At 38.3% G+C, this 15,289-nt stretch overlaps 1 protein-coding gene across 1 annotated transcript in view; it reads right to left on the bottom strand.

Annotated features, from left to right (window-relative positions):
- Positions 1-1,148: 1,148 nt before the first annotated feature.
- Positions 1,149-15,289, bottom strand: part of LOC121739069 (failed axon connections) — a 100,754-nt gene continuing 86,613 nt past the window's right edge. Inside the window, exons 5-6 of the mRNA XM_042131386.1 lie at positions 4,618-4,839; positions 1,149-3,956 (exon numbers count right to left, since the gene is read on the bottom strand). Coding sequence (XP_041987320.1) covers positions 3,873-3,956; positions 4,618-4,839 — 306 coding nt within the window. The 3' untranslated portion in view covers positions 1,149-3,872. The remainder of the gene's footprint in view (positions 3,957-4,617; positions 4,840-15,289) is intronic.

The raw sequence follows: 15,289 nt of genomic DNA, 5'->3' as shown, positions 1-15,289 counted from the left end.
CGGCACACTTTTTGTGTGATCGAGTCTGCGGCGTACATACATTCTGTATGACCGCGCCATGCCGACTGTATGTGCGCCGCAGACTCGATCACACAAAAAGTGTGGCGTCTGCGATCTCCCTTAAACTTTTTAATGATACCAAAATCAGCCCGATACAATTGGTATAGCCCAAGAGACTTTATGACAAGTTCATACATACTATAATGCGAAAAGACTTTTTCCCCAACCTATTATAACGTGCAAACTGTAACAGCCATGCCACACGACGCGGTGCGGCGCCGCACCGGAGGCCATCTCGCCGGACACACGGTGAGTGCGGCACCGTAACGTTTTGCAGTACCATAGCAGCGACGGACTCGAGCTCCACCAATACATACACCCCTCCCCGCCTCGTCTCGATTCCGGTACGCGTGCGGTGCAGCGCCGGAGCGCACCGGATAGCGCCGTCAGTCAGGCACCGCACCGCATCGTGTGGCATGGCAATAAATTGTAAAATTTCGCAGGACTCAGGAGACAAATTTTATTTTTATTGAGGGATGTTTGGCGCTATGTAGTACTGCTGCTACTATACTACTACTAATAAGGCGCTTTGCAGACGACGGGGCGGAGCGGGCCGGTCAATTTCGCCGCGAACGATAGCACAAAGAGAATCCTATATTACCAAAGCACACGGCGGGCAAAAAGACCGCACCGAAGGTGCCCGGCGGGCACTGGCGGCGCATGTCCGCGGCTGCGGTGGATCACAAAAATCAGTTTACATGCAGTTACGCGGGCGGCGCGGCGTGTTTTGTGAACGCGGCGCGGGCAGCCACAGACATCGACGGGCGTAAGCGGCGAAATTGACCGGCTCTCCCCGCCCCGTCGTCTGCAAAGCGCCTTATAGCAGTAGTATAGTAGCAGTAGTATACAAGATTTAAAGTTGTTTTTTGCTATCAAAATGCTCTAGAGTCTAGACATTTACGGGCTATCACTAGAATTACTATTCGAAACTTTCTGCATCTAAATCTAATCAAAAATTGTGAGGGTCTATCACATCTAGAACAATGATGTATAGGACAGGTTAAGAAATTAAAAGAACATCATCCCGCCTCTAGCCCTTATGTTACAACAACAATAACACAAAAGCCGTCAGCGGGACCATTCGTATGTTAAGATATACACTTTAATATAATCAAATTGTTACACTGAAATCCTTACAAGAACATTGTTTCCACAAAAAGCTCAATTATTGTATAATATTAATAAACGTTACAATAAGATAATAACTATCTAAACTACACTTATGTTATATATTGACACATCAATTGAAAATTATCTCAAAACTTTCTATTATATGGATACAATGAATTTAAGAAATTAATTACAAATTATTTCACTTTTATAAAATCGTCCTACGAATATAATATAAACATATTTAATAATTTGTATTAAATCGCTAACTCACTAAGGGATTGAGTCGTTCGAAATTCAGATACGGTTAAATAGACAATAATTATACTATGAGGGTGTGTGCACACCCGCTAATCTACTCGAAATTATTCAGCCTCAACGAATGCCGGTTCAGAGTGACGTCGGCTTCTACAGAGAGCCTTATATAGCTTAGCCTAGCTTACGTCTAACTACGTGACGGCCGCCGCATGGAGATAACTCGACAGTACGACGGCCGACCACTGAAACAGGCTCTACACGCTAGCCTCATAATGCTAGACACACGCCTGAGTACAATCCCCGACAAGTTTATGCTTCCTTATTACTATAGCGATAAGGTTCACCCTAGCTTGTTAGAGACCGCACAACGACAACAGAACGAACGTCGCAAATGTGTGCCCACATCCTATCGTAGAAGTACTTCGCGTAGCATCGATCACAATCACCTGCAGAAAGTTATAAAAGAAATCTCACCAGATGTTGTGTGATTTTGTAGTTTAAACTTTCTGCGGAGTAGACCGACTCTACGCGAGTGACCATCATTACATTACTAACATTCCTAAATTACTCTTACACCAAGGAAACTTACTCTCGCTCCGAGTAAATTTGCTCTTACATCGAGGCTAATGGCAGTGATGGTCAGCAGTTGTAGGGAGGGATTTCAACCTTACCCCGATAATGTCAAAACAAAAATTCATAATTTGAACATAAAACATCGATTAGACCATCTACGTTATTCTACGGACAATGCCCCTTCCTACGCACTATGCGCGGGACGCGCTAGACCGCTACTGCGGCGGGAGACATGCAAACGATTTACTTTAGGCGTCATTTGGCTGCATAACATATACCTTAACTTACACTATAGCCGCAGATCTACACTAAATAGCGTTCGACCGACCGAGCTCAGACTCTATGCCACAGATAACTGTCAAATTTGACAGCTGTCAAACTGACATTACTCTACGCATAGAGTCTGCTATCGCTCGGTCGAACGCCGACTACAACTAATATCATTTAGTGCCACGTACCCACATATGGGGGAAATCGGCGGCACTTAATATGATATCTACTCTTTGAACAACGTTCATGATCCGTCCAATATACATAACTATTACTAAACATATGGATAATGATTAAATAGACACATGGGAAAGTTTCCCTTGTAGCGAACGACCTATGTGAAGCCTCGAATGCCAAAACAAAGTAACCCGAGCATTTATTTAACATCAAAAAGTGAATGAAATATCACACTTCAACCACAGATGTTACGAAGGACAGCAGGAGTTTTTCAGTGCTGTTTGGCCAAAGTGTTTTTTGTTTTACTTCTCAACATTTGATTTTTTAATTTAACGGAATGCAAACAATTGTACTAAACGAAAGCCTGTCTCAGTGACTCGTGTGATTCAGTCGAAAATGGAATGAAAATAGTTTTAGAAAATAGGTGGGTAGTTCAATCGCTCCACAGAGCTGCCATCTATCTTAGCCTTAACATTAATTTAGATTCGTACAAAATAAAATAGGCCCTATATAAAGTTTTTAAGCTCGGCGCGAATTTTTCGTTTTGGAAATTGAGCAGAAATCGGGACGGATGGCAACCCTGTTTCTGGAAAAAAAATAGGTGGTTCGCCAAAGGTATTCAATACAAATACCTAAACCTTAACAGTACAATATCAAAACGTTACCGACTAAATTACGATAACGACAAAAAACAGTCTTAGGGCGTTTTCGTTTCAATATTTAATCTATTACTTTTAAATGTAAATTGTAAAAGTTCGAGTAAATGTAAAAGATCGCGATACAAACCACCGGAGATACGGGGCGAAGCTTACAATTACTACTTAGTGCATATCAGTTTTCGTTGAGATTAACTATCGAGTACAAACTGGTAATATAAAAATCGAGTATAAACGGGGCGCCGTGTGCGCTCCCCAACACTAGACGTGCCCACTACTTGAATCATGAGATTACACCGATCTTACATTAATTAATTATATTATAATTCATCTGAATATTTGACTTACCGTAAGTACTAAGTATAACAAATCATATTTTCCAATAAACCGATCGAAATTAATTTCAAAACAAATCATAGCTACAAGAAGCGTAAAACATTCGAATTTCCATAACAACGAACCCAAAATGTCTCCACCGATCACGGGACAACATCGAGCAAATATATCATAAACCGGTACGAACGCCAGGGGGAAAGCGGCTTAACCCGTGCACTACGAAAAATCTCTAAATCGTCGAAAAGAACCTCCTGAACAAAAAATGAAAAAGGGTTACACCACTTTGTCCCTGGGCAGACGGCTTCGCGTCTCAAACGATAATAACGGGAAAGACAAATGGATTTACACGCTTACAATATACAGAGCTACGAGTCTGACAGCTAAGTGTATAATTCAACATGTCATGTTATGGGACACCGTACAACTACTAATCTACTTTTCCTTCTCCTTTTCCTTTTCCTTTTCTTTGTCCTCCGGCTCCTTCTCCTTTTCCTTCTCCAGTTCCTTTTCGTCGCCCTGGAACATTTAAAAGTTAACGGTTAGGGTAACAAATAACTCTGTAGCTTTATTATATTAGTGTCTTTGCCCAGCGACATTAGTGAACGAGTCCAACGAGATTTGAGACTTACATTACTCACATTAGTCGACCGACTCAACTACCGTCGCCCATGGGCACTCGTAACATTAGAAGAGCTACAGGTGCAGGGCCTTTTAAGAGAGAATACGCTTTCTTGAAGGTTTGCAGGTCTGGTTTTATTGGTCCGGAAATACTGCGGGTGACAGTTCATGCCAGAGTTCTTGATTGACTCGGAGGTCAAGAGCAAGTTGACAGTAGGTAAGATTGCCGCGTTGGAAACATGTTACTTCCAACACTTCCAAGTTTGGTTAGGACAATGCAGGCTGTTTGCCTGGTTGTCTGATAAGTCAGATGATCCATGCCGCATGCGTCGGATGGGCATGTAAAAAGTCAGCCCTGCGCCTGATCTCTCCCCAGTCGTATCGGTCTTCCGTCCCACTGGGTTATGGTAGTAAAGGAATAGACTCAATAGAGAGTGCTCATGTGTATTGCGCACACACTTGGGCACTATAAAATTACACCTACGTAACTGCGTAACACACCACCGAAACCGGTGTGGGAGTTATTATTATTCCAGAGTTTAGTGTGCATTATACCAACCTTGCCCTTCTCCTGTTCCTCTGGCTTTTCCTTCTCCTCCTTCTTAGGCGGTGCGGGCTCCGCAGCGCAGAGCTCCTCCCAGTCCGGGTAAGCGCGCTCCTTGACCCGCGCCACCAGCCCCGCTAGGTTGGGGAACGAATCCAGGGCGTCCCGGAGCTCGTGGGTCACGGCCTTGTCGATGAAGTGCAGTTGAGCGAGGTTCGCGAACGCTACCACGTCAAGCTGCAACAAGGCGCGGGATTAGTGACGGGGAATAGGTATGGTTTTCTTTGACGGTAATTAAAGGACCATTCTGAAATAGAAACATCGGTGAAAGAATTACTGTGCTAGCTAAAAAAAATATCAAGGTATTACGTACGTTAGTACGGCGTACGCATCGCGGAAGACCTTGTTCGATAGCTACAAATTATTAATTATAATTACGTTTTACTGAGTTTTGAGAATCACTAGAAATGGCGGTACAACCGGCACCACAATCCTGCATCACGCTATAAAATTTACCCAAATGGGTACATAATATTATAGGGCTTCGGTCTAACCGAGCGGCGAGCATACCGACTCGCTGATCGCACGATCGAAAGACTTTCCTTTGTGGCCACCATATTCCACATTGGTGACCCGAGGCCTCAGGCAAATACAGCGATCTGCCACAGATTCGCTGTATTTGCCTGACCTCGCACAGCGCAACAATTCTGAAAAACATATTCCAAGCAACGGAGTTTCGCTCGGCTCCGGTGAAAATGCGGCCTTATACGCTGTGTGTATGATACCTGATACCTAATTTTGGGCCATAAGAGACAATTCGTAATCTCAGATTATATTTTTCTATCATGCGGTATGGTTAACGTGACCATATTATATTCTTACCAAAACGGGACATTTAAGCTAATCTAGGTATTCCCACAAAAAAAAAACAAAACGTCATCTATTAGAACGTAGAATTCTACCTAAAAAGACGATGTAAACTGTACTATTTAGTAGAAGTTTGTCTGTTTATTAGACTAACAGCGACTTCGTAGGACATGGGAACGAGTCGAAGAAAGTGAAGTTTCTTACTCGTTGTTACTGTCGAAAACGGCCTAAGCGATAGATAGATAGATAGATAGATAGATAACTCTTTATTGCTCACAAATTGGTACTATAACTAGTTCGACTAACTTAACATGTTTACAGTAAAATGTGGGCAAGGGCGGCCTTATCGCTTTAAGCGATCTCTTCCAGGCAACCCTGCGGCTATGGAGATATTACATAATTATAAGCAGGGTAATACAAAAAGTCGACAACAGTTAAACTTAATATCTAATATATTTACATGCTACAGATTATTTAGTGAGCGACTCTATTCAAAAGATGGTTATGCAGCTTTGCTAGTGAACTTGACTCTCGAATGTCACATGGTAAATCGTTCCACAAGTGTGCAGCTCTCACAATGAAAGAACCCCTGAAATAGTCACTTTTAGTGAAGGGCACATGGAGTTTCTTAGTATAGCCAGAACGCAGTGAACGACTTTGATCATCGTCCCGAAATTGGAAGCACTCTTTCAAATAGGGAGGACAGCGAGGATCGCACATAACATTGTACAGCAATCCGAGGACATGCTCATCCCGACGGAGTCTGATGAGCGATTCTATAAGTCGAGACGTATGGTCGCGTTGAGTATGGTGCACGCACCATATCGTATGGGTCAAGGCGTAGAGTGGACCCTTACAGACGCACAACGATCTTAATTATTCTTGTGACACTAGAATGACACTGTCAAAGTCAAAACGTGTGTTGTATTTTGTTGCTCGCGGCATCAGCGTTTAAAATAGCGCTAGCTTTTTTGTCTCTTGGAAGACCGGCGTTCATATTATTATTATAAATTACAATATTACTATCTAAATGTCTTTTTATTTATTTATATGTACTAAATTTCACATCAAATTACTTTAATAATAAAGGCGCAAGCAATAAAATATACTATCATGGGAGTTGGGACATATCAAGGTGAAAAGAACTTCGTCCAAGAATAAAAGTATACTAATATAAAACGGGACTTACGGGAGCGATCGATAGAGACGTCCTCAGAATCCTTTTAAAGGACGCCCCAAAAGGTCAGACGTAAGTTATAATGTAACAAAGAAATTAGTTTATTCATTTTATTCGAGAAACATCTTCTACTCTATAAATTATATAAAACTAAATCTTACCCATTACGTCTGCATTTAAACGTGGGAAAGCCATGCCTTGGCACGAATGGGCCGGCTCGACCGGAGAAATACCACGTTCTCACAGAAAACCGGCGTGAAACAGCGCTTGCACTGTGTTTCGCCGAGTGAGTGAGTTTACCGGAGGCCCAATCCCCTACCCTATTCCCTTCTCTACCCTCCCCTATTACCTTCCCTTCCCTACCCTCCCATATTACCCTATTCGGTCTTAAAAGTCCATGAGCGACGGAAGTTGCTTCATCAGGTGTCCCGTTTGCTCGTTTGCCCCCTTATTTCATTAAAAAAAAACTTGTGTAACCCGCCGCGCCGGGCCCCTAGACGATCAATTTTATTGCGCAATATCACGTATTGTACAATTTTATTGACCGTCTAGCTAGGGTAATTATTTTACGCGCCCACTTTTCAATCTTATACTTAGGGCCTGTTTCACCGCTTCCTGATAAGTGACGAATAGGCTATCCACCAATTTACTTGACAGATCAAGTAAGTATGGAGAATCTGTCAAAAAAGTTGTGAATAGTCTATTCGGCACTTTATCAGAAAGTGGTGAAACAGGCCCTTAGTAAAATAAATTGTTCAATAAAATATTGTTCAGAATTATTGTAGGTCTCAGGGCCTCCTAAGCTGAGTCATAAGTGTCAATGAAATGTTGTCGTCACTCGTCAGTCAATATTAAATGTTTTGAATCGTTGAATCGACTTTTATGATATTTGGTGCAGAGATGTTTTGAGGTGACCCCGCGGTAAACCGTGTTGGATATGTTTTAGATTGCTTGTTTTGCAAGTAATGGAACAGCAAATAAGGATTCGTTTTTTGCCATTTGGCTACGGAACCCTAAAAATGGAAAGGGCGTAAGCGACAAAATGGTTTTTGTCGCGTAGTTTAAAAACCATAAATACATTTCATATTAGCTATGGGCAAATTAAAGGAAACAAATATAATGACCACCAAAAAATGCACTGATACCCTAAACTTGTTTACCAAAAAAAAAATAATTAAGTAACACCAAAAAAATAAAGTCTAAAATTGCAATACTACCAGCTATTTTAGTCATGACAACACTTCAAATTGTAATCAAACACCAAATATAGTAAATGATCACCAAATAAAGTAAATGGTCACCAAAATATATAGTAAATGACCACCAAATATAGTAAATGATCACCAAATCCTTGTGAGCAAATCAATGCGATATTTATGTCCAAATAAATCACTACGATTGACAAAACATCTAAGCATATTATTAACAAAATAGTCGGCCAAGTGTGAGTCGGACATGGAGGTTTCCGTACCGTTATGAATCAAAATTAGACCTAAATTGTGTTTTTGTATTTAAGCCCCCCTTAAATAATAATTTTATTTTGTTTTAGTACTGTACAACAGATATACACAATCTGTGAAATTTTTAGAAGTCTATCTGGAGTGGTTCTTGAGATACAGACTAGAGATGACAGACGGACGGACAGATGGACAGACATAGAAATCTCAGCAGCAGAGTTCCGCTTTTAGGGTTCCGTACCCAAACGGGACTCTTTTACTAAGACTTCGATGTCTGTCTGTCCGTCTATATGTCTTCTTCTCTTTACTAGGATATTTGCTAAATAAAAATATATTCGGTTATAATTTTACATTAAAATACTAACGTATAATGTTGGTGATCGTTTAATACTTTTGGTTTAAGTAACAATGATTTATTTGGAGTCATTTTGCATAAATAGGATAGCGAGATAATAAATCTTTGTGATCATTTTACTTTAAAATGCTAGTATAATGTTGGTGATTATTTACTAATTTTGGTGATCATTTACTATTTTTGGTTTTAAGATGTTAAATCTTTAGTTATCATTTTACATTAAAATGGTGGTCTGTATTTTGGTGATCGTTTACTATTTTTGTCTGTGAAATGTTACTATTTCTGGTGATTAGTTAATTATATAAGCCCAAATTAAACTGTATGCTTGAACCATTTTTTGTACAAATTTTGGAAGCTTAAATCACTTGCTAACAGAGCAAAACAGGAATCCCTTTTTTTACATAGGTCTTTTTGATTGATTATTCTGTGTTATAAAAGTTGACCAGTCGTGTTATGCTATGGATAAGTCAAAGACAAAGATATGATGAATACTGACAATGAACTTTAATTTCTTAGCTTTAATCATTGCTAAGAAAAATCGATATCGCTACAGATTATCAAGGCGTCACGGAATTTACTCACACCGAAGTTGATGAATATACGTACCTACTTCTATACCTACTTTGAACTATAATGTATTTTACTTAGCTACCTAAATATTTCTAAATACTAAAGATCGCCCAATGGTCGCAATTCGACCTTAGTTTCAACGACATTAGGACTACTTCCTATATTTTGTAAAAAGATATGTCTATCATATTTTTTTCAACTCTTCTTTCTGGGACTTAGCTGATCTCAGACCGGCCGTGTAAGCATTGTCTAATAGTATCTAAGATTCAATAAAAAAAAAACTATAATCCATTTTCAATTTGTCACCTTGTTGTCAACAGACTTCAACCATAAATGAAAAAGTAAATTCGTATGTATAGGCTTGTCACTCAAAATCTGTCATTTTTCCTAGTGTGTGTGTAGTAGTGTGTGTGATGTTTTATTTGTTAAAAAAATGTATGATAAAAGCATAATTTCAAAATAATATTAGCTCGATGCACTCCTTCACAATATAAACTATAACTGTGCAAAATTTCATTTACCTACGTTTCTCCATTTTTCGTCAAAAGGGATACAAAGTTTTTGGCTCACGTATTAATGTATAGATTACAGGTATATCTCAATCTACATGCTATATTTCTCCTAAATTAATATCCCTCGATTCTAGTTAATAGTAACGAGTAACGACTTTCTTTGCAAAGATAATGCAACGACATGGATTAATGAAATCGGGGATTCATCTTGTTTTAATTAATCTTCGCGATGAGGAAAATATTATGTACCTTGTACCCCAGCTTTGGTATTTTAATCCACCATAATTACAGCTTCAATATGGTTTTGATGCAGTTTCGGTATGATTAAACTACTTTTAAATCAAAAAATTGAATTCTCTGACATTCCCTATGGTCTTTGTCTGTCTGTACCAAATTTTATAAGATAACTAGCTGCCCCGGCAAACGTTGTTTTGCCATATAAAGTATCAATCAATGGTCGCCGTCAGTCTCGAGTTGTATTTATTCAAAAAATGCACTTATCAATATAAAAAGTAGTCAGTAGCCGATTCTTAGACCTACTGAATATGCATATAAAAGGTAAAAATCAGTAAAGCCGTTCGGAGAAGTACGGTAACTAACATTGTGACACGAGAATTTTATATTTAAGATCTTCAGTAGCTTTTGATCTTATTAAAAAATATTAGTATACAATATAGTAGTGATCAATTACCATAAAATAACTATTTTAAGATATAATATTACCTACTTATTACAAGAAGGTTTTCAACAAATAGAGTCGAAAAAAAAGGAAAATCCATACTAATAATATTATAAATGCGAAAGTATGTGTGTGTGTCTGTCTGTTACCTCTTCACGCTCAAACAGCTGCTAATTGCTGCTTGAAGCCGATGCTGAAATTTGGCATGGAGATAGATACTTTGAGTCCCGGGAAAGGACATTGGATACTTTTTACTTTTTTTTTTACTTACTTTTTATCCCGAAAAAATGTACGGTTCCCGCGCGATAAACGAATTTTGGCGCAACGGAGTTGCGGGCGTCATCTATACTAATATTATAAAGCGGAAGAGTTTGTTAGTTAGTTTGTTTGTTTGTTTGTTTGAACGCGCTAATCTCAGGAACTACTGGTCCGATTTGAAAAATTCCTATAATAGCCTACTTATCGAGAAAGGCTATAGGCTATATTTTATTGCGCTAAACCTAATAGGAGCGAAGAAATAGAGGAAAATGTGGAAAAAACGGGAGAAATTATTTGAAATGCCTTATTTGAACGCGCTAATCTCAGGAACTACTGGCCCGATTTGAAAAATACTTTCAGTGTTAGATAGCTCATTTATCGAGAAAGGCTATAGGCTATATTTTATTACGCTTAGACTGATAGGAGTGAAGAAATAGAGGAAAATGTGGAAAAAAAATTATTTGAAAGGGAAGAAAATATCTCACGAACTACTGGAGAAATTTTTCTGTTATTTGGCACAGATAAGAAATAGACCACGTGAAGGATCATAGGCTATCTTTTGTGGACTAATTTGTCTGTGAAATATCTAATTTACGCGGGCGAAGCTGCGCGGAATGTTATATTTCGCGTGGTCACGACATCACGCGTAAACGGCTGGACCCATTTTGCTGAAATTTGGTATAAAGATACTTTGAGTCCCGAAAAAGAAAATAGAATACATTTTGTCCCGGAAAAATGTACGGTTACTGCACAATATACTTTTATGATTTGCGCGTAAACTATTCAATCTATTTTGATGGAATTTGGTATGGAGATACTTTGAGTCTCGGGAAAGGACAAGGGTCAAGGAATACTAATTTTGTCCCGGAAAATGTACGGTTCCCACACAATAAACTTTTATGATTATCGCCTAAACTATTCAATCTATTTTGATGAAATTTGGTATGGCAATACTTTTAGTCCCGGAAAAGGACAAGGGATATTTTTTATCCCGGAAAATATACGGTTCCCGCACAATAAACTTTTATGATTCTCGCCTAAACTATTTAATCTATTTTGATGAAATTTGGCATGGAGATTGGAGATACTAATTGTGTAGGCAAATATCAAATCCCGGTATGTCCACCATAAGCGAAACTTGGCAAATTAGAAAAATATGTTTTTTTAACTTTATTCTCGGCATTTTTCTTTTTAACTTTTGACACAGACATCTTTGCTCTTTCAGGATTCACCACACTAATTTGTATATACTGCGTTCTTCCATTTTTCTCACAAAATTCAATAAAATCGATAAGAGTTCAGTTTCGAGTATGGGTGTGACTTGCCGGGTTTTGATATTCACCTACACAATTTGAATCTGGGACAAGGAATGTTTTTTGTCCCGGAAAAATGGGCGGTGCGGCGGATTTGCGCGTAAACGATTCAATCGATGTACGGGAACAACACTGCCGTCATAAGCAAAAAGGCCGCTAAGCGATTTTCAGGTTTTGAGTCCACTGAACTAAATTCAGTGGACTCAAAACCTGAAAATCGCGAAAATCACTTAGCGGCCTTTTTTCTTATGACGGCAGAACTATAAACTAAAGTCCACGCGGACGAAGTCGCGGCAACAGCTAGTCTAGTATAATATGAAATCAAGTCTTATTACTTCATATACTTGTCCTTTAGAAAATGCAATGAGAATAAAAATTATACATTTCAGTGTATGTAGGAGGCACCGGCCACCGAGGCTCTTCAGAAGTACAATAAAGTAGAAGGCAAATATGTTTATTCAGAATTATTTATTTATAAATTGTTTTCTGAACTAATCTGATCAATCTGAACCCTAAAAAACCCGAAACCGAACTTTCGGCCTTACTCTCAGTTTCGGCCGAAACCGAAACCGAAACTTGGTAAAACATTTAAAATTGTGATTATTTATTGAATTTTATTGATTTTTAACATAAATTACAACTTTTTAAACTAAAGTACCACATTGAATTTTTTACTTTTTGCGACATTTCTTAAAATAAATATTATTGATCTTGGATTAGAATATCTTCCCTAGAAACTTTTTTGTACTATATTCCGTTTTTATACGATTCCAAGTAGGTGCGATTTCAACAAAGAAATTAAACGCGCTTAATGCACACTAAACCGGTTCTAAACGTATACACACGTTTTAAATAACGCTCAATTGCATTTCACCGACATAAACTAAACTCGAATCACACACACCAAATCCGATTTTTATCTTCTGAACTGGGCGTTCGAGTTTTAACTTCATAAAACACATTTAAGTCCTCTAACTGTAGTGTTAAAAATTGTTAAGATGACAGTTTTCACAGATAAACGATAAATAAGCTAACCAAACTTATTTATCGTTTAACGCTATTTTGTTTATAAAACAACGTGACAAGGCTCCAAGATGATAAAAACGTATAAAAATCATCGCGTGACGTGACGTAAACTAAGATTCATTAATCGCGATTAAAAGAAGAATGTAAAATCTATTTGTAACAAATGAAATTTACGTCGCCATAATATAAAGGCTGTATTGTTCAATGCGAACTTAGTTTAATAAAACGAAGTTTTAAGTGTGATTGGTGAAATTCCCCTCAATGTATTACAACGAAGAATTATCCTAAGAAACAAGAGCAGAAGTTATTTCATTTTATTTAGGTACGATTTCACCTAAAAAATAGATAACGCGCTTAGTGTACACTAAAACGGTTCTAAACGTATAAACGCGTTTAAAGCACCAAATTGCATTTCACCAACATAACGTTCACAGAAAATCCGAGTTTTATCTTTAGAACGTCCAATGTTGTACGGTTAAACTTCATAAAAGCCGTTAAAGTCCTGTCAGTGTACTGTCATAGCAAATCGAAAATAGTTTTGATAGATGCGTTTGGGTAGTTTATGTATCGTTTCTTGCTTTTTTGTTGATAAAATAACGTAACTAGACTCCAAAATGATAAAATAATGTAAAATCATCGCATGACGTGACATAAACTTAGATTTATTAACCGTGATTAAATTAAAAGAAGATTATGAAATCCATTTGAAACAAAACGAGATTTACATCTCCGTAAGAACGCGTTCACACGCGAACTACTAAATAATAATAATACAACAAGCCAACAGTAATGTATATTAGAAAAGCCTGCGTGTGTCTTAGAAATAAAATTCAATAATATAATTTCGATAACAATGAGCTTAGACAATTTAATGGAAATAAAACGAAGTGCTAATTTTTGATTTAGGACTAATCTGGAAAACATAATCTCAAAACACGATTAAATAGATGGTGGCGAACTGAGCCGGGGCCTCACTGACAAGCAAGCACAAGTTAACTGCGAAGTTTACTGAACGACTCATGACTTTCGGTGGGGCCGAAAGTTTCGGCTATATTTTGGCCGAAACTGGCCGAAACCGAAAGTTCGGTCGGTCACTAATATCTAATAAATATCACCAAATAAAAAATCATATTTATTCGTTCTTTTACTACTAGAGATTTTAAAAATAAAAAACTGTCAACTCTCAAGCGGTCGAATTCGACCGCGATAACAATAGAATAACAGTAGATTTCCAAGAATCCGCGATCGAGGGATTGATATTAAAAGTAATACGTATAATAACGTATTATTATTTTTTATTTACAACTAAGTACTAACTACCTACTAACACTAGAAACTAGAAAGACCAATATATTCTGTGAAATTACCTTTCCTTTTTTTTTTGTGACCGACCGAACTTTCGGTTTCGGACAGTTTCGGCCAAAAAAAATTAGTTTCGGCCTTAGTTTCAGTTTCGGCCAAAATATAGCCGAAACTTTCAGCCCCGTCGAAACTCATGCGTCGTTCGCTAAACTTCGCACTTGCTTGCTTGCCGGTTCAGTTCGGCACCATCTATTTAATCGTGTTTTGAGATTATGTTTTCCAGATTTGTCCCAAATAAAAAATTAGCACTTCGTTTTATTTTCATTAAATTTTCTACGCTTATTGTTATCGAAATTTTATTATTGACTGTGAGATTATAGGATATATTATTAGTAATACATCTTGCGAGATTTATCTAGCAAATCATCTCGCTTCACTCTTTTCCTTTGACCACGTGTTTTATTTAAATATTTAAAAATAACTTCTAACTATGGACACGCAACGCAATCTCTTAGACCGTTCCTACCCTGATAAAATCTTATCTAGCCCCGTGAACTTCCCCGTGAACTTCACTCTTGCGGCCCTCAGTATATTTTTCAGGTTTAGTGGCAAAACGCTTTCTGGAGCAAAAACCATGTGACGCCAACTGAAAATTTGCATAGTAATTTCATGTTTCCCATAAAAATAATATACTGCAATTGATTGTGTTTTCAGTAGTACGTCATTAATGTGGGAAGATTTAACCAATCACTCAACTTCGTTTTATAAAACTTTTTACGTGGGAGAGCCATGCTTCGGCACGAATGTGCCGGCTCGACCGGAGAAATACCACGTTCTCACAGAAAACCGGCGTGAAACAGCGCTTGCGCTGTGTTTCGCCGAGTGAGTGAGTTTACCGGAGGCCCAATTCCCTTCCCAATCCTCCCCTATTCCCTTCCCTTCCCATCCCTACCCTCCCCTAATACCCTATTCCCAGACTAAAAGAAATAAAAAGATAAGAAATAGAAGGAAAAGAAAAAAGAAATAAAAGAATAATAACAAGCCCTAACAATGTTAGGGGGGTGGAATTATTAAAAAAAATAAAAATATCCTACTCCCTCATATCAGGCCGGCAACGCACCTGCAGCTCTTCTGATGCTGCGAGTGTCCATGGGCGACGGAAGTTGCTTTC

This window comes from Aricia agestis, chromosome Z (assembly GCF_905147365.1).
Source record: "Aricia agestis chromosome Z, ilAriAges1.1, whole genome shotgun sequence".
Classification (NCBI taxonomy): domain Eukaryota; kingdom Metazoa; phylum Arthropoda; class Insecta; order Lepidoptera; family Lycaenidae; genus Aricia; species Aricia agestis.
Note: the sequence above shows the minus strand (reverse complement) of the source record. Positions and strands in the feature narration are given on the sequence as shown.